At 41.7% G+C, this 18,195-nt stretch overlaps 4 protein-coding genes across 6 annotated transcripts; 1 reads left to right on the top strand and 3 right to left on the bottom strand.

Annotated features, from left to right (window-relative positions):
• Window positions 1-229: 229 nt before the first annotated feature.
• On the bottom strand, window positions 230-4,102 carry LOC308106579 (uncharacterized protein). 2 transcript variants are annotated; one of them, XM_080458412.1, is made up of 3 exons: window positions 3,906-4,102; window positions 2,867-3,057; window positions 230-2,449 (listed from the first exon to the last, which is right to left on the bottom strand). In XM_080458412.1, the coding sequence occupies exons 2-3, from the start codon at window positions 3,054-3,056 to the stop codon at window positions 1,527-1,529; spliced, it is 1,113 nt and encodes a 370-aa protein (XP_080314538.1). In that variant the 5' UTR covers window position 3,057; window positions 3,906-4,102; the 3' UTR covers window positions 230-1,526. The 2 variants fall into 2 exon arrangements, with proteins under 2 accessions (XP_080314538.1, XP_080314539.1); XM_080458413.1 differs by having other exon boundaries at window positions 747-2,449; window positions 3,835-4,089.
• Window positions 4,103-4,727: 625 nt separating this feature from the next.
• LOC308123805 (uncharacterized protein) lies at window positions 4,728-7,171 on the bottom strand. Of its 2 annotated transcripts, none has more exons than XM_080486492.1 (3): window positions 7,009-7,171; window positions 6,490-6,696; window positions 4,728-6,392 (listed from the first exon to the last, which is right to left on the bottom strand). In XM_080486492.1, exons 2-3 carry the CDS (start codon window positions 6,674-6,676, stop codon window positions 5,638-5,640), a joined length of 942 nt encoding a protein of 313 aa, XP_080342618.1. In that variant the 5' UTR covers window positions 6,677-6,696; window positions 7,009-7,171; the 3' UTR covers window positions 4,728-5,637. The 2 variants fall into 2 exon arrangements, with proteins under 2 accessions (XP_080342618.1, XP_080342619.1); XM_080486493.1 differs by having other exon boundaries at window positions 6,490-6,676.
• A 191-nt stretch (window positions 7,172-7,362) lies between these two features.
• Window positions 7,363-11,990, bottom strand: pkmyt1 (protein kinase, membrane associated tyrosine/threonine 1). Its single transcript, XM_080476552.1, has 8 exons — window positions 11,848-11,990; window positions 10,484-10,863; window positions 9,342-9,579; window positions 8,980-9,250; window positions 8,793-8,899; window positions 8,514-8,686; window positions 8,128-8,339; window positions 7,363-8,029 (listed from the first exon to the last, which is right to left on the bottom strand). Exons 2-8 carry the CDS (start codon window positions 10,835-10,837, stop codon window positions 7,678-7,680), a joined length of 1,707 nt encoding a protein of 568 aa, XP_080332678.1. The 5' UTR covers window positions 10,838-10,863; window positions 11,848-11,990; the 3' UTR covers window positions 7,363-7,677.
• Window positions 11,562-16,088, top strand: LOC308117598 (elongin-B-like). The gene is made up of 4 exons (XM_080476567.1): window positions 11,562-12,116; window positions 12,948-13,082; window positions 13,267-13,375; window positions 15,092-16,088. Exons 1-4 carry the CDS (start codon window positions 11,868-11,870, stop codon window positions 15,202-15,204), a joined length of 606 nt encoding a protein of 201 aa, XP_080332693.1. The 5' UTR covers window positions 11,562-11,867; the 3' UTR covers window positions 15,205-16,088.
• The last annotated feature ends 2,107 nt before the right edge of the window (window positions 16,089-18,195 follow it).

The following is an 18,195-nucleotide window of genomic DNA, read 5'->3' as shown; positions in this document are numbered from 1 at the left end:
TGGAAACATTGTAATTTTTATTTTTTTTTTTTCATTTTTTTCAAATTTACCAGTTTTAAAGTCTAAATGTTTGGTTGATTTTTCTGGAAATGCATTTGTGGGATGAGCAGCAGAGTCACGCAGGAGTGCTCCCAGAATTCGCAAAAAATTGTTTCTTTGCTGCTGACTCTTGTTTGGGGGACAGGATGACCTAAATCTGAATAAATAAGACATATCTAACTAATTATTTGTCATTTCTTCAGCCTCTTTATTTGATTTATTTGTTTTCCCCCTTCTTATTTACAATGACGACCTGGACAAGAGGCAGCAATGAGGCACAAAGGGAAAAACAAATATATATATATATACATACATACTTACAAGGAACCAGTGCCACACAATCTTTAAATAAAGAAAGTAGTATATACTGTGTTTACAGTGAGATATATTAATAAAGAAATTGATAAAAGGCAAGTGCAGCGATCCTTCATTACTGGCTGGACGACGAGGTAACTGAACTTGTGCTGTACATTTGCTCTCGGTACATTTAAATGTAAATTTTGGAACCAGCGTCTGTGCATGTGATAGCTTCCCATTTCACACAACGACATGACTCATCGTTAATATGAAGCACATTCACAGTGATTAAGACGTTTTATCTCATGAAGGCAGGAAGCAACTTCAGTCTACTTCAGTAAGCCCTTGAGTTGACGATAACCAGACTGTGGGAAACAGTTTTCTGGCGAATATCACTCACTGAGACATTTATGGTGATAACAATTTACTTTATTGCTTCTGCTGTGCAAACTCTAAACATTCTGCAATAAATACATCCAACAAACAGGAAGTGCTTGAAAGGCCGTTCGGTATTGCTCCCGTTACCCTCCTATTGCTTGCGTTTCAGAGAAATGAAGGCCAACAAAGAAAAAGAAAAGAAAAAAGGTTCCCGTGTACAAAAAGAGCAACCATTATACTTTATAATACACTAAACTGATACTGATCAGACTTCCTCTACCTTTACACACGGGTCCTTCGTCCAGTCTGGACAACCAGGCAGGTTTAAAGACAATCATGATGTTTAGGGTTCAAACAGTTTCTGTTTTTACTTTTAAAATTCCCTTACTCAGCATAAAAACACATTGTGAATGTGACCAATAGATGGGTTACGATAGAAACAAACCACTCGATCTGACTAACAAACGCACATTTTAGACCATAAGTTCATGGGTGAATCGATTAAGACCAAAGCTGGTATAAATGCACAAATATGGCTTCTGTGAAGCAAATATCATATTTAAATGTATTTCCAATCACACGTTCCACTCTGAATGGCATGTGATGATAAAGCAGTACGACGACATGTAAATAAAAGTGTGAATCGTTCGATCAAGCCGTTACTGAAAGTAACAGAACAATCTTTGTATGACTTTCACAGACTAGCCTCTTCAGATACTCTACTGTTCACAATCTACACACACGACGGGCACGGCCCTTCACAATAACAAACTGAATCAATTCTCGACTTTACGGAGGAATCGCGGTCCCAATCACAACGGCGGCTCGCTCCAGGGTTGCTGCAGCTGCAGAGTCTCTCCGATGTGGATCCTCTGGTGTCTTTTGAGGTTCTCCCCTCGACTGAAGCTCTTCCCACACTGCTCGCAGTAGTACGGTTTCTCCCCGGTGTGAACCCTCTTGTGTTTCTTCAGATCTCCCGTCTGCCTGAAACGCCTGCCGCACTGCATGCAGCCGTACGGCTTCTCCCCCGTGTGACACCGCTGGTGGATCCTTAAGTTTCCCACCCTGCTGAAGGTCTTCCCGCACAGGACACACAGGTGTAGGTTGTCTCTCTTGGCGTGCTCCATCCACATCTGTCTCTCTTCCAAAGCGGCCCTGCTGTTTTTTGAAAGCCCGTACCTCCTGTGAGTGCCGTGATTCGAGTGGAGGAAGACAAGCCCGTAAGGTTCGGCACCGACTTGCGGAATCTCGGCAGAAGCTTGACCCGAGGAGTTGTTGCTTAAATCCACACATTCATCCGTCGGCTCCTGAGCGGAGAGCTGCTCTGATGGCGTGCAGCCGCCTGGGTCTGCTTCACTTTTGACGGCAGCCAGGTTCACTCCAAATGAGATGGTGGGGTAAGAGTCATCTGCAGAGACAGAGACGCTGTCCTTGTCTTCGCTGTGGGATGTCTGGACAACCACTGCGTCCTCTGTGATGTGTGTCACCTCCTCTGGCCGTCCTCTGCGGTGATCTGCCGACGTCGGCGCCATGGTGCAGTCTACCTGAGCCGGAGCGTCACTGTGGCTCTCTTGTTCACTGGATTCCTGCTTCATGCCACAGTCACGTCCGTGGCTGTTTAAGAGCGTTTGCTCAGTGACGCCGACGTCTGTGTTTGGCCTCTGAATGACGCTCACATCCTGCTTATGATTCTCAGTGTCATCTGTTTCTTCAGGCACACTGGTGGGTCGAGCAGCTGTGAAGTGAAGACAAGAAAAGGATGTCTTTAATCAAAACCTTATTGTAGGTTAAAAACTTATATCAAATTAGAAAGTCCATTTCTATATGTGATATAGATGAAATACGTTCCAGAATATCAGTGATGTTATCACATTATACTTGTTTATAATGCAATAATTGAACAACTACACAAGGGAAATTTAAACTTAAACAGTATTGTTACTAATCAGATGTTTGTGTCAATACACGTGTTGCATATTTAGAAGCTCAGATGTGGTTACACAATGTTGACAAGGGGAGCAGATGAAGACGGAAACTATTCATAAAGCTGACTTGTTTAGCAATGAGCAAAGCTGTTTTGTCTGTCCTCCTAATTGGGACATTATGTGTTGAGTAATTAATGTAGAATGATGATAATTACGGTTGTACCCACGTGTATTTTCTCTTAGTACCCCGTCCTGGAGCTCCTGCAATCGTCTCCTCAGTCTCTCATTCTCTCTTTGAGTCCGGACAGTTTTGGCCTGGTACTCTGACACGGTCTCCTTCACCACCTCCAGGACCTCCTGCACCGCTTCGCTCAGTAGTTTGGCCACACGGACATTCAGACGCTCGAGCTTAGACATTCTGCAATAAAACCCCATTGAAAGCCATTTTGAAACATAACACATACGCCCAAACCACAAGAGATCGACCGAGGACATTAGTGTTTACAAATTGTTAGAAAAATGTCTAACAGATACTGCTTTGGGCCGCATGGTGGATCAGTGGTTCATGCTCTTCTCTGGGTACTCCAATTTAATTCCACAGTCTAAAAACATGCATGTGAGGTTAACTGGCCACAATAAATAGCCCCTAGATATGAGTGTGTGTCTGTGATGGACTGGAGACTGGATGAATACTGCTGTTGTTGTCTGCAGGTGTTTTATAAGTTTGGCCGTTGATATGCGCACATATAAAAGAAATGCATGTATATGTTGGTGACCTGTTGTAGTAGTATAACGAAAAGCAGCAGTACAATTAAACATGGTTTGAAAGGATGACTTCCAAATATCAACTAGAGATTCAGAGCTTCTGCAAAGGTAAGACTTTCTACTTTATGCTGATTTGTAAACTTGGTACACTGATCTAATTGATCTGACCTTGGCATTATAGAATGAAATGGCGTATAAGCACATTCCTGCTTTATATTGTCTTAATAAAGTCAAGTTGTGTAGTTAAGGATTAATCGCATGTTCAATTGCAGTGGGGATGTGCATTGTTTACCATTAAGTTGTGGTCCCTACTTGTACTATAAAGTAGCATTATCCTTTGACTGTCTGCACTTTATGCACGTAAATTATATAAAGTATATATTAAACAGCTGTCAAACCTCCACATTAAAACTCGTGTTTGCAGAATTACCCGCTGAAAGCTGCTCTTGTTATCTTTATTAGAACAACACAGGCGTTAGCTACATTAGCTTCGCTACGTACGCTATTTCTTCTTCTTTGGACCCCCGGCGGATCCACAGGCGCTCGTTTGATTAGTGCTTCATCAAATCTTCCTCCTTTCCTATGCAGCCATTTCTCAACAACAGCAAATTATTTGAAATGCAATAAATTATGACAAAAGTAAAACTCAATACGCGGCAGTAACAAAGCCAAGCCGCCACGTCACATCCGCTATGTGCGAGTTATCAAAATAAGAGTCCCAGTTTAGTCGTTTTTGTTCACAGAAAAAGCATCAAGAAGTTCATTATTTCGAGATAAAAAGCGAAATTAATTTAAATACAATAACAGACGATGGCGAACAAAAGTATAAAGTGTAAATTGAATAAATTCAACATAAAGTATAAAAAAAACTAGAGTTGATGCTTTGTCACAGCAAAGCAATCGTTATTGGTTAAATGTTAATTTTCTTCAAATTTAGTTTACATTTAGTACATTTTAGTTTTAAGGGCTGTTCAGGTTTGTAGTTCTGAGCTACAAAGCATCTCTCTTCTAGTTAGATCATAGATGCTTTAATTTGAACATTCCTTGCCATTTCCGGAATTACTGTGGACGAACAACTCATCATTCTGTACTTGATTTTAATCATTTAATCTAAACAATTATTACTTTCCCAATTACTTAATTCCGAAAAATGTTTCATAAATAAAATCCTTTATTTTTATTATGATTTTAAATATATATATATATATATATATATATATATATATATATATATATATATATATAAAGCTATATTTTTTATTCTGGTTAAGATAATTCACTTTCATATTTATTACACTACAATGATTTATCCGACAGACAAAAGGCAGGGAAACCATACATTTAATGAGAGTTTTGCATCAGGCTGATCAACAAGAAGGCACATTCACATTTTCACTGGAAACAAGAAGGTACAAAACAAAAAAAAACAAAAAACAAAGACTATTACATCCTGCAGAGTGTCCTTACAGTGTAACTCTTACAAGTAAAGTATTAATCAAGTAAGACGTGCTATTTTTCAGTAAGTGTTAGTGCTGTATCCAACGTATTCGCAGTAATGCAGCAGTGAAAGCTGGCTATCTGTGTGGGCGGATTTAAATAGATTTGAATAAATAGAATAGAAACTTAAAATATCAAATAAGAAAAGAATAAATAAATAAGACAGAATAAAATAAGTAAAACAATAGATGATAATATGTACAAGGCTCAACCGTGACTAATAAAAGCATGAAAATCTGACGACGTCAGATTTTGTCAACATTCACTTGAGGAGAATTCCCGTGGTAAAGACGATTTCAGACCTTTTGTTGGATTTGGTAAGCCAAGATAAGAACACTCACAAACCATTTACTGAATTTATGGATGTTATAATATTCCAACAGAAAGCATGAACGAGAAATGGAAGTCAGAGTTATATTTCTCCAGGAAGACTCAAAATAAATTATCTTAAATTTGACTCTTTTTTTTTTTTTAAGATAACTTATTCATATTTTGTACTCTTTGGGGGGATTTGCACAAACGTAACACATGAATGTATTTTTTTGTCATTCGGATGCATTTACACCTTTGGACTATTATAATTAATTACTATTATATCACTTCCTTGACCCACTACCGATCATCGCGGCCTGGCATTCATTTATAATATCTAGAAACATTTTGGTTGTGGCTCACAACAAGTCAATAAAACACTGTGAGAAAGCCATCATCCCTGTGAAGTTGTAAACCAGCGGTCTCACAGATGTGTCAGTTCATGTTTCTTCATGTTGCTCGAGTTGCTGAAAGTTTTGCCGCAGTGGCGGCAGCCGAACGGCTTCTCCCCCGTGTGGTAGCGTAGATGCACCGTCAGGTAGCTGGACTGGCTGAAGCGTTTCCCGCACACCGGGCAGCCGTAGGGCTTCTCCCCCGTGTGCACCCGGCTGTGTTTCTTGTAGTCGCCGGCGTGTCTGAAGGTGCGTCCGCAGAGGGAGCAGCAGTATTGTTTCCTGGCGTCCGTTTGGAATGCGGCCCAGCCCGAACCGCCCCCCGCGGCGCGTCGTCTCGCTCCGGTCTGACCCGGGGAGTGTCCGACGCCCGGCTCATCCAAAACTCCTGAACGGGCCTCACTCGGCGGCGGGTTTAACCTGTTCAAGGACGCCATGCTGGCATGAATATGAAAACAATTCACAATCTTCAGCGTGTCCTCCAATGGAGGCTCGACCTTCAGGTTCTGATCGTTCTCGCTGACTGGGAGAGCTGCACTCGGGTTCACGGCCTCGATAACGGTGTTTGTTTTAGGGTCTTCTAAGTCTTGTAAGCTATCGTGTTGTCCTGATGCCGCTTCGGGGGACACGCGGTGGGTGGCCACTGATGTAATGGATAAATCACAGTCTTTAAGCTGATATGGGGGACAGATCACCGCAACTTCCTCATCGGAAGAGACGAGTTGAACGTCGTCTTGAAGCGTCTCTGTCTGTTGAGGTTCTTCCTTCAGCTGCCGAAGCAACACTCCTACATTTAAAAAAAATTAAAAAAAAGACAAAATGATCAGCTGGAACAAACTTTTCTGGTATTTCTGGAGCAGCTGAGATTCCTTTGGTTTTCTCACTGTTGCTGGAGTCGATGTTCTCCTGGAGCTCCTGCAGCCTCCTCTTCAGACTCTGGTTCTCCCTCCACGTCCTGGCTGTCCTCTCCCGGTACTCGGACACAGTTTCTCTCACCACGTCCAGCACCTCCTGCACCGCTTTGGAGAGCAGCTTCTCCACTCGCACGTTCAGATGCTCCACTTTAGACATCTTTACAGATAATAGAGATTCTTTAAAAAAAAAAAAAAAAAAAGATAATAATAATAATAATAATAATGACGTTTTAATCGCTGCACTTTCTGAAATATTTGAAAACATATTAAAAAAAAAAATCCCATTTGAGATATAGGCTGAGAAACATGCTGTCTTGCAGAAATATCACTGAAATCTTATGTGTTCAGTTGATCAATATAACAAAAAAAAAAAATGCATCCACTTGTTTACAATTTGCAGTTTTCTGCAAACAAGGCTATTTTAACATGAAGCTGTACACGCCTGCTGTATTGTAATTAAGAATACAAACAAAAAGAAGAGGAGCGTACCTTATTCCAATATAACTCCGAACAAGTTTATGAATCCCAGAGTGTTGTTGCTGCTCAAACTCCGTTGACACATAAAAAGACCTTGCATCCTTTCAGAATCTCCACTTTTGTAGATCCTCGTTCTTTGAAAAGGAGCTAGAATTTACAAGCGGATGTATGCACTGAAACAAAAATAAATAAAAAAATCTCTTTCCGGGATTTAAAGGTTTCTAATGTTCAGCGTTGCTGCCATCTAGTGGTGAGGATCCAAACACTCCCAGACGTTTGATCCCTTTTCTTTTTATGGAACGTTTCCTGTGTTGATTTGCGGATTTCAACTCTTTATAAAAACTTGTCAATAAAGTGACCAGTTCTAGTGTTTTGAGGTGCTTTATTGTCACGTTTTCCACCCGTTTAGATCCCGTTTCCCTTTGTTTACTCCCAATGCACAACAGGCTGCTGATAAACAACAGCAGTCTCTTTACAAAAAAAAAGTGCATTAAAGGTCTGATTCCATGTTCAACCCTTCTCCGTAAAGTCCCTGCTTTTTAAATACACGTTAGCACACAAATACACACAGTAAGAAGCAATTGTTACAAAAACCAAAAAAACCAAAACACATTTTTAAACAACTTCATGGCACACGTTGATGACAACATAGTTCATTAAAGTAAAAAGGCAGAGGTGGACTTATGATTGTTCCTCTGAAGAGGTTTCTTCGAATAGGCTGAGCAGGTTCTTTGGTTCGAAGCCGGGTCGGGGTGCCTCCTCGTCCATTTGGAGCCGCTTGCGGCTGCATCGCAGCGAGGACCTGGCGGGCGGGGAACCCGTCTGGAGCTGGGTGAGCGGGGGGCTGCCACCTGGTGTCAGAGTGCAGCAAGAGCCGTTGGAATGGATGCTGGAGGGAGTCCCGGCCAGCTTGAAGGAGGACCAGTTGGACGCCTCGGAGCGGGAGGGAGTATGGGCGGGGCTCTGATGATTGTTCAGTGGAAAACCCGGGATGGGAGTAGATGTGCTTTCCATCGACAGTCCGGGTCTGACTCTGTGGAGGAGGACAACGAGAAATCCTCCGTCAGCCCCTCAAAATTAACAAACGGGAGTCACAACTTTGAGAATTTCACCAGAATGCCGTTTGTCTACCTGCAGAGCAATGTGGGGGAAAGGCTGGAGTCTGTGGTGGGAAACACGCCGTCATCATATGGGCTTTCCGGGTCGGTCTGCATGACACTGAAGGACATGGTCAAATCTCTGTCCCAGCCGTCCTTAGGAGGAGTGCAGGGAGTCGGTTTGGTCCACCAGGGGAAGGAGAAAATAAACGGGGACAGGAGTCGACCCGCAAAACTCACCACCAACTTTAATCAGAAGAACAAAAAGAATGAAATGGTTAGCGGGGAAATTACGTTTTTTATTTTTTGTTTGCCAAACTATATTACAAGACAATTCTTTATTTCATCTTGTAATATATATATATATTACTGGTTATTATTTCTAATATAAGTGTGTTCAGATGTTTTGGGACACGTTACCTGGCATAGGGAGGCCAGTGTCAGCATGGTCTCAGCAACCATGAGGGAAACGCGCCTTTTCCACCTGCGTTTCCTCAGAGACGGCAGAGCGAGCAACTCAGAGACCGTCGCTCTGGCTGACGGTTCTGGAAGCAGCATCACCCGTAAGACGGTCTGCAGTTCAGCTGACAGGCCTGCAAACACGGATCCAGAATGGCGTGAGAAATATATATATATATATATATATATATATATGTAAAAAAGATCGTTTCTGAAGCTTGGAAACGAGGTGAATCTTACCACTGGTGAATTCCAAGGGTAGGTAGCCTTGTCTAAGCTGCTGCCATCCCTCGCCACCGTTTGGAACCTCAATATTACAGGCAAGCTCCAAAATAGAGACACCCAAACTAAAAGACAAGCACATTTTTTGTGGTAGCTATACATTTGAATCGAATAATTTGTTTTTTCTTAAGTTATTCAAGTGTACCTAAAAACATCCGCAGCAGGTCCGTACTCCCCGCGGAGCAGCTCGGGAGCCATGTATCTAGGATCTCCCTCCTGGGCATCCTCTTTCTTCCTCCCCTCGGCGCCCGTCTGTTTCAGCTCGTACAGCAGCCCGAAGTCTCCCAGCTTCAGGCGGCCGGACTGAGTGATGAGGACGTTGGCGGGTTTCAGGTCCAGATGCACGAAGCCGTGAGAGTGAAGGTGCTGCAGTGCGGAGAGGAGGTCGCACAGGTAGGCCCAGGCTGACGGCTCATCTGGATGTTGGAACACAAGGCGTGAAGAAGAAAGACGCTGCAGCCGAACACGAGAAGACGTCACCAGACGCATTGCTTTAACCGGACAGACCTGGGCCAGGAGGCTGGTTCTCGGCGTGAAGCAGCAGGCTGGTGCTGCACAGCTCCGTTTGGATGAAGAGCCGGCCGCGCTCCTCCCAGGCAGCCACAAAGTCGAGGATGTGAGGGTGAGGACAGAGGCGCTCGTGATTCCTGGCCTCCCTCACGCTCTGGTTTCTCTCCCGGTTCCCTCTGAAGCGCTGAGTGGAGCGCTTGACTGCATACTGACGCCTGTCCTTGTTGCTTTGCACCTAAAAAAAACAAAACATACAGAGTCACAGAAAGAATAGAATTCTCAAATAATACACCACCCAGAACAAATATTAATTCAATAAAACACACAAACTAATTGAGAGAGAAATATTTTACTTCCATCTGTAATACAGAAATTATAGTAATATTACAATAATAATATTAAGCACACATACTAATGACAGAGTATGAAAACATTACATTTTACATAGTGGAGTGGCTTTGATGAACAAAGATGGAAGAAAACATCAGATTGAGCAAAAAAGTTGTATGAAGAATTTATTCCTGAGGACCAAGTGTGTGATATTTTGGGGATATACTATTAATTTTAATATTTTAGTATGTTTTTTGTCAACTTTCACTTTCATTTGGTGCCGTTTTCTTTCCTGTGTTTACAATGAAAATAATCCAAACTCTTCTAAGCTTATCCCATGCACAGCAATCGTTTCAACAGAAACAATGACTATCGAAGAGACTGCATTTATTTACCATTTAGAAATAAATAATTTCACACTCTCTATAAAACCCTATGTTGCTTGCTGTCAAAGTTTTAGAACTACAAACTCACTAAATTATTGCCCCTGACAAGCCGACAGTCAAAGTTCTCTTGATCTATATAAACACAAACATCTCTTATATGACTGTAACAAATCATGCCATGGACGGATCTCCAGCTATTTGAGTTAATCTGGTTCCATCAGGGGCCAGAAGTACACATGCTTGATTTGGCTGAAGTTTAGGGCCCAATGCTCTTTCTGACATAACCTGATTAGTTAAGGTTCAAGGGCTTTACTCCGAGAGCCACAGTGGCGAGATTCAAACTGGCAAACTTCTTGCCTCCACTAACCGTTACGTCACAACTGCTTCTCATGTTGACACACAAATACAAACAGTTTCTCTCACCTTGTAAACTTCCCCAAAAGATCCTCTTCCCAGCAGTCCCAGATTAGTAAAACATTGACTAAAGTAGGACTGCTGCTTGCTGGGGTCGTATACAGAATTTGGAGGGGGCGACTTGGTCAGAGAAACGGACAGCGGCGTCCAGGGTGACTGAGGCTGGGCGGTGAACCTGCTCAGGGTGGGGCATCCCTTGGAGGGCGGCAGCGGCGGCAGTGAGCTGGGGAGTCGAGGCGGGGAGGAGCAGGACGACGAGGACGAGGAAAAGGGGGGACGGCGCTTTTTGAGGGAGAAAGACTGCTCTGCGTGGGCGAAGTGGGTCGGGAGAGGGAGAGGGAGAGCGTCCACAACGACAGACATCGTGCCGACACCTCTTCAGCTTCTTTCTGTGAAGACAGAGGAATCCTTCACGTGACAGCAACTGTGTCAATGTATTTCTTCTGCTCTATTAAACTAATAAAACAAAGTCTTGTTTACAAAGCCCAATGCATCATATAATTAGGAATATGATGCAACACATTTTGACTATGTGAAAAAAGTTTATATTACAAAGACAATTCTCCCACAACATGAGTTAAAAGTAGTTTTTTTTTCATTTGTCTGAAAGCACAATACTTATGTGTGTTTCAGTGTGAGAACTATTTGTGATAGGGAATAGATTCTGCCATAACATAAGATTAGAAACATATCGCAACCAAACGTTGTGAAACAAAATGAGGAATCCTGCTCCTGGTGGACAGCCGTCCTGCTGCAGGTGTTCCTGCTTGGACACACCTTGCTGTAATGAGTGGGTCATTATCAGTCAGTTTCTGCAGACTTTCACACGTGCATTACTTTCAGCTGATTCGGACAATGAAAACAAACGGGGTTTCTGTGTCCCTCCAGGACCAGGAGGGCCCGTCTCATCAATACGGGGTTTGTGCAAATGATTCACATTTGGGTTGGATTGGTAGTTTCTGTCAAGCTCTGTCTCGAATCCAAGCGATCTGACCTGTTGGAACAGCTGGTTGAGCAGGTCGAACAAACTATCTGGATCGATACTCTCTGCAGATCGATTGATAAGCTCATTGGCATAATAACAGGTGAACGAGGCGTGGTGCATGACCAAGTAAACCTGTTGCCTTCTTCTGCGTATATTTATGCCAATAAATTTGGGAAATTAAGCTTTGACCGAGGCCGGTAATTTTTTTCGAAATACTAAGACTCTTCGTTATCTACCATCGGTAGCAACTGTCACCCGAGGAAAAAAAAGTAATTTAAGCTAACGTTAACCGAGGACGGAACAAGCACCACATAAACACAGCCCCACTATCTCGCAAACAGCGGCTTGTAACCGTCAACTGAAGTTACAACAACCGTATAACACGTACCATAATCCGGGTTTAGCGGTATGTTATCATCGCAGCGGTTGTCGGGGTTCGTCTCCGTGTGTCCAAATCTGCGCGAAGAAGACACGGGGAGAAGAAAAAAAAAAAGAAATCACCTCGCGCCAAATTCTGAAGCGGTGACGTACGGCTGCGTAACTACCCTCCGTGAATACCGAGCGTCTCTGCGTTGCGCAATATCCGCAAGCGGTGCTGGAGTCTGCTGCACAACACAGAGCTGGCGCAACTGGCTAGCTCCCCGACCACCTGAAATGGTAACTTTATAACTCCTGGCGTTCCCTGTGTGGGGGTTACCGAGGCCGTCAACGCGGTAAAGGCTTTCGGGGCCATTGTAGGGATGTTAACGATACAAGAGTCGATAGTTTCACTTGAAATAACGTTAATCTCAGTGTGCTAGCTGGCTAAAGCTAAATTCCTTAGCCTAGCCTTCCAGGCTCTAACGAGAGCTATCTGCATTAGCCTTCTAACCTTGGACGTGATGTAACTTTTCCTGGATAAATGACCCGTTTACGATCCTCGGGTGACCGTATTCTATAATATCGCCCTTGGAGCTTCAGTTATTGCTGTTCTGACGTGATCGAAGGCATCGTTTTATGAGTGATGTGCTTTAGCCATGTAGCTCAGAGCTACGTCTGCTTGTCACTGTCTGCCTGTGAATCCATGAATTGTCAGTGTTAAGCCTGCAGATCAAGCATTTTAAGTTGTTTGTCGATTTTGTGTTAGAGTTTTGGTGTCTGAATTGGATGAGCGTTTCCCAGACGACACTAAAGGGCTTTTGTATGAACTAAAACACCAATTAATATCATAGACAACAAAGCAGTCAGGAACCAGTCACATTCAGTTTTAAGGTTTACAAAGTTTAAATACTCTTATGTTTTAAATTATTTTGCTTATCGTTTGACTGTCAGTCACACCTGGCCAATTCAAAGCACTGTACTGAAATTACAGTATTAATATGCTGTGCCAAATCAGAAGGATAATCTGGTTCTGAGTAAATTTACCCTAGTAAAAAAACAAACCTCAGCTTTAATTAATGTGTCATGACACGGCTTTTATCCTGTCATCCTGTTTCTTATGTCTTCCAGGACGTTTTTTTAATGATCCGGCGTCATAAGACCACAATCTTCACAGATGCCAAGGAATCCACCACTGTGTATGACCTGAAGCGTATCGTCGAAGGAATACTTAAAAGACCTCCTGAAGACCAGCGGCTCTACAAAGTGAGTTCAGTGTTAAGTCTTTACACGATCACAACAGTGTAAATATGATTCTTCGCTCTATGAGTATATGCAGTGATTTTTTTTATATATATGTAATATCCTCTGTAAATTTATACTGTTGTCTTCAGACAATCAAATGTTTTCCCATGGCTTTTTTTTATTATTTACCATAATTATTCCACAGGATGATCAGCTGCTAGAGGATAACAAAACTCTTGGTGACTGTGGATTTACCAACCAGACGGCCAGACCTCAAGCTCCAGCTACAGTTGGTCTGGCTTTCCGTGTAAATGGTACGATGCTTTTATTTGTGTCCTGATCAGGATGAAATGTTGTTTTTTCCCCTTTTTATTGTGAATTTCAGTAGCACCAACAACTTTAATGATTCATTTAGCATTTTCTTACTTGATTCAAACTGAAATGTTTGGGAATCTTTAACTTGATTTATGAATATTGATACTTGATGTGCACAGCTGTCATTGTGATTTAGCTGTCAGTTTGACGACAGAACTACAATTAACTGCTGCTGTAATTTGTTAAACATCGGATCTGTGCCATTAATCTGTTCCCTTTTAATGAAGAGAAAATTTCCACATTTGTGTAATTTTTCACCACAATTTCCTGTTTTTCACCAAATGCTTCTCGACGCCCTCCAAAGAACAGGATGCATTTATTCACTTCATGTACTGCTTTTTGCTCAAAATGATACATAGAACAAACTTCTATTGTACTCAAGTTTATGTGTAATGGATATAAACTCCTAAAGTCAAATGGGCTGTAGGAACCTTTAGCTGAAATACAGGTTGAATTTACTTTCACTTACTAATTTGAAAAGTATAGAAATAAAAGTTGGATTGCGGATGCTTATTGGTTCTCTTTTTAAAAAAAAAAAAAAAAAAAAAAAAAAAAAAAAAGTAAAAGATGTGTGTCCTGTTCTGAATCCATTTCATTGTAATCTGGTTTTAATTTCAGCCATGTAGGCACTTCTTTCAGTAGGAATATGACTTTACATCCTTTTTAAATGCACTATGCATAAAATAACTTCATTATATTGTGATTTCATGTACATTGCCTCTTCTGTTTGATGCTGGGAAACTCAAATACTCATGTAAAATCCAGTCTTGATACCAAAAACCTCAGTAGAGACTATGGGTGCGTCCGAATACTCCCCATCTCCTTTCTTATCTACTTTTCCTTCACCTCCAGAAGTGTTTAAGTGACAGCCATGATAAGAGATGCTCCAATCTTCAATAAGCCAAGGAAAGGAGGCTCGGTGCTTCTTTCATATCCGCCTTTAGCCTCGGAAACACTGATGCGTCTTTTACCAAAGGAGACCAGATCATGCTGCCGCACAATTCCTTGCGGCGACATTTAAAGGGACCCGCCCATCCGTGCGTTCAGGGAAACTCACGATGACTCAAAGCAGATCATGTCAAGTTACCAATGCAATGATATGCCTTGAGCAACTTTAAATAATCTAAAGCCCATATCCCAACTGTGAATGTTATGCGGGTGTTGTAAAGTTTTTGTTCATCTTAATCTCAGTGGTTTATTCATGTGGTAGCCTCTTTTTTTCCTTTGATTTCAGTTCAAACTTTATGATATTTGAGATTATATCAGTGGTAGAGGCACAGGGGAAAGTGTTACAAATGTGCTTTTGCAGTCCATTTATTTATTTTTTTAAATTAGTAGTTTTTTTCACCACGACTGACGTCACTAATCTTCGCAGCCGTCGGATTATGTCACCTCGTGGAAGTGCCGTCAGACTGTCACAACAACGGGATCGCCAATCCCTAACTCAATTCAGGATGCCTCCTAACACCTTTCCTTAATCCTGTGACGTCATCCACAGGGTTAAGGAAAGGAGATAGGAGGGACTATTCAGAAGCGCCCTATGACTGTTTAAATTCCCACACTGAACGTTCACTGCTGCAACTTTCACAACATGACTTAAACATGGTGGAGCTCATGTTTCCTCGTCTCTTCTGAACCCCCCCCCCTCCTTCCAGATGAGATGTTCGAGCAGCTGCACGTCGAGGCCTTCTCCAGCCCCCCAGAACTCCCCGACGTGATGAAGCCCCAGGACTCTGGTAGCACTGCCAATGAACAAGCGGTGCAGTGATAACCGGGCATCGAGCGAACGCGACGGAGGGAAGGATGGAAGTGGGTTTCGTGTGGATTAACTGCAGTGAAGAAGTAGCGGGGTGGAGTTTGTGTAAAATAAATTCAGTCGATTGGTTGGGGACGCAGTAGGTAACCAAGCTTATCTATGTTACTTTCATGCTGTCATCTCGAACCCCTCCCCCACACCCACTCACAATTACTTCACTAGTCTTTTGTTTTAAATTCTGTAATTTCCACATCACATGCAGTTCTGCTCTTAAGCACCAGCTCGTTCAAACTTGTGAGCGACAGATTTTTTTTTTTTTTGGAAAGTGTGTGTGCGTGCTCTTATCGATATTTTGTAAAGGGTGGAGGCGTAGTTGTGTCACAGTACTCTAGAAGTAACATGCATGGGTGAGAGTCCAGTGTTTGAATCGGCAAACTGCATGAGCAAATTCTGAACAACGGCTTTATTTTCACAGAAAAAGATCGACCTACCACCGATAAGTTCCCATCTTTTGTTGTACATTTAATAATTGATTTCATACCACAAAGAAGTTCTTTCGTTTTGTCATCGTCTATTTTTTTTTTCTCTCTCCCGTGTGTTGTACCCGTCAGTCCTTTGTTGTATTTTATGCACCAAGACCAAAGGCCTCTTGGACAGCAGAGGGTTTTTTTTTTTGGTTTTTGTTTTGTTTTTTTTTGGGGGGGGGGCACACTTTATCTCTCTGTAACCTTCAGCATCCACAGGGGGAACAGCCTCCTGCATTAGACTTTAATTATGAACAGAAATGTATACAATGACATGTCACAAACATTAACGTGCGCCTTCCCCTGGTCACACAAACATAGCCTGTAACTGTGAGCTTGCTTGATTAAAAGGTTTTCCTGTTTTGTTTTTTACTCTGGTGTATCTTTATTTGAAAAATGCATATGGGGGGGGGTCTTAATCTCAGGCTTATCTTCAGTTTGTGGTACTTTCTTTTCCTTTAAGGTATCAAATGATATATTGTTTTTTTTTGTTGTTTTTTACCACCGATGGCCTGAAAAAGTTTTAAAAATATCAGAAATCTCAAATTTTAGTCAAGAATCCCTTTATGGATCTTCTGAAGACTCTAGAGACTTCAATGTAAGTGGGCAGGGTTGTAGGTGCAGTAGGCTTTTGTCACGTATAACAAGAAAAGCAGGTACAATAATTGTCCTGCGCAGGCGCCACAGGAAGTCGTGAGGCTGAATTCATCATAAACTGCCCTTTCCTGTTTTTGGAGTGCCTGGACTCTTTGTTCAAAAATGAGGTGTATTAGGTTTTTTTGGGGTTTTTTTTTTTGCCGGGACAAGTTGGGTTATCTGAATATTTATGCTGCAGGAGTGTCGCTTGAATGTGCAAATAGACGGGGGGAAAAAAATGGAACAAAATCTGAATTTATTCCAAAACCAGCAAAGTATGGGCAAATATGTTTGAGTTGGAGCAAAAATAAATTGCTCAAACTATTTAGCAAGTTTTTCCAATAAAACTGGTTAAAGCACTTTCAGTGCAGATATCTCAACAGATGCATATTGGAGCATTCATTCGCTTTAGCAGGAAAGCATTCGAGTAAACCGAGACAAAAAAACCATTACTTCTGCAACTGTGCTTAACTCGTGATGAAAATATACATGAAGGTCAAGTTGTAGACACGTTGAAAGAACTTTTGTTTTTCAAGAGCTGATGAAATAAACTCATGATCAGAATTGATGGCAAAACCTCAGCCCAGCATATTTGTAGTAACATGCAAACGTTTTCTTTATAGGTTTTATTCATCAAACTAACATAAGAAAATAAAAGAAACCTGTGCAGTGTTTGAGTGCAGGTTGGCACGTTGCCCTTGTTCAGAACGTAAGTCATCATCAGCCCAGAGCAGCGTGCTCTATTTGATTAGAATCTGAAATGAATAGGTTCATATTTTCTGTCCCCTTTGTTGAAGAGACTTTATCGTAATAACAATAGGGGGAAAACGTTGTGAGCTTCACATATAGGATTGAGAAAGAAAAAAAAAAGAAAATACAATAAAACAATAGGTTTTTTTTTTGTGCTTCAGCCCGGAAACAACCTTGGGATGTTTTTGATGTGAGGCGAGAGTGCTTTTGGGACAATGTGTAAACTGAAAACCAGATGCAACCATCTGCTAATTCCACAGAACCACTTTAATTAACAAGAGAGCACACATTTACCAATGTTGATGGAGAAAAAACTGATCAAGTGAATAAAAAAAGCTTTTTTTTTATGTGATAAAGAATTAGAGCTCTGTTTTCTTTGCAGGAGTTTTAATTTCGAATGTTTTTTCCAGTTGATGAAAGGTCTGGCCTGCAGCACAGTGAAGGCGAACAGGACTGGTGAAGAGTTTCACATCAGACAGGAACGGGACAACGCTCCTGTTCCAAAAATTCAAGTGGTCTGATCACTTTCCAGATGTTTACAGATGGGATGCCATTTAATGCGTTCATGCATTTTAGTTCAGGGGCCACATTCTTTAAACTTCCATGAACAAATAGTTCTCTTTGTTGTGACACAGAGTGTACATGATCGAAAAGTCTACATTTTCACAAAACCAAGTTCTCCGATATTTACAACAATCGCAACAAAAGGGGAATTTTAATGAAACCTTCTAATGCAAAATACAGTGAAATGTCCCCCAAATAAACTTCTATCGCTGTTGCATTATGGGTGTTTTTTACAAACTCACCTGACAACATGGTGTGCACAGGCTCATTACGAAATTAGTCTTGTAGTTTAGTTTTCTTAGACATTTTTAAAAATTGCTTAGTGGTTTGCCAGATTGGAGCCTCCTGTTTGACACCCCTGCTTTAAAACCCCCTGATATATTATTTATATTCCCAGTGTGGGATGGGCCTGTCCAGCTGGGGGGCAGAAAGTCATCTGGGTTCAGGCTGATGCCATAATTATGTTTTTCCTTTTCATGTTTGACAAGACATCACAATAAATAAAAAAGGTGTTAAACTATCAAATGTT

The sequence above is a fragment of the Lipophrys pholis genome (assembly GCF_963383615.2).
Source record: "Lipophrys pholis genome assembly, chromosome: 1".
Taxonomy (NCBI): domain Eukaryota; kingdom Metazoa; phylum Chordata; class Actinopteri; order Blenniiformes; family Blenniidae; genus Lipophrys; species Lipophrys pholis.
The sequence above is the reverse complement of the archived record's forward strand: the minus strand, read 5'-3'. Positions and strand labels throughout refer to the sequence as shown.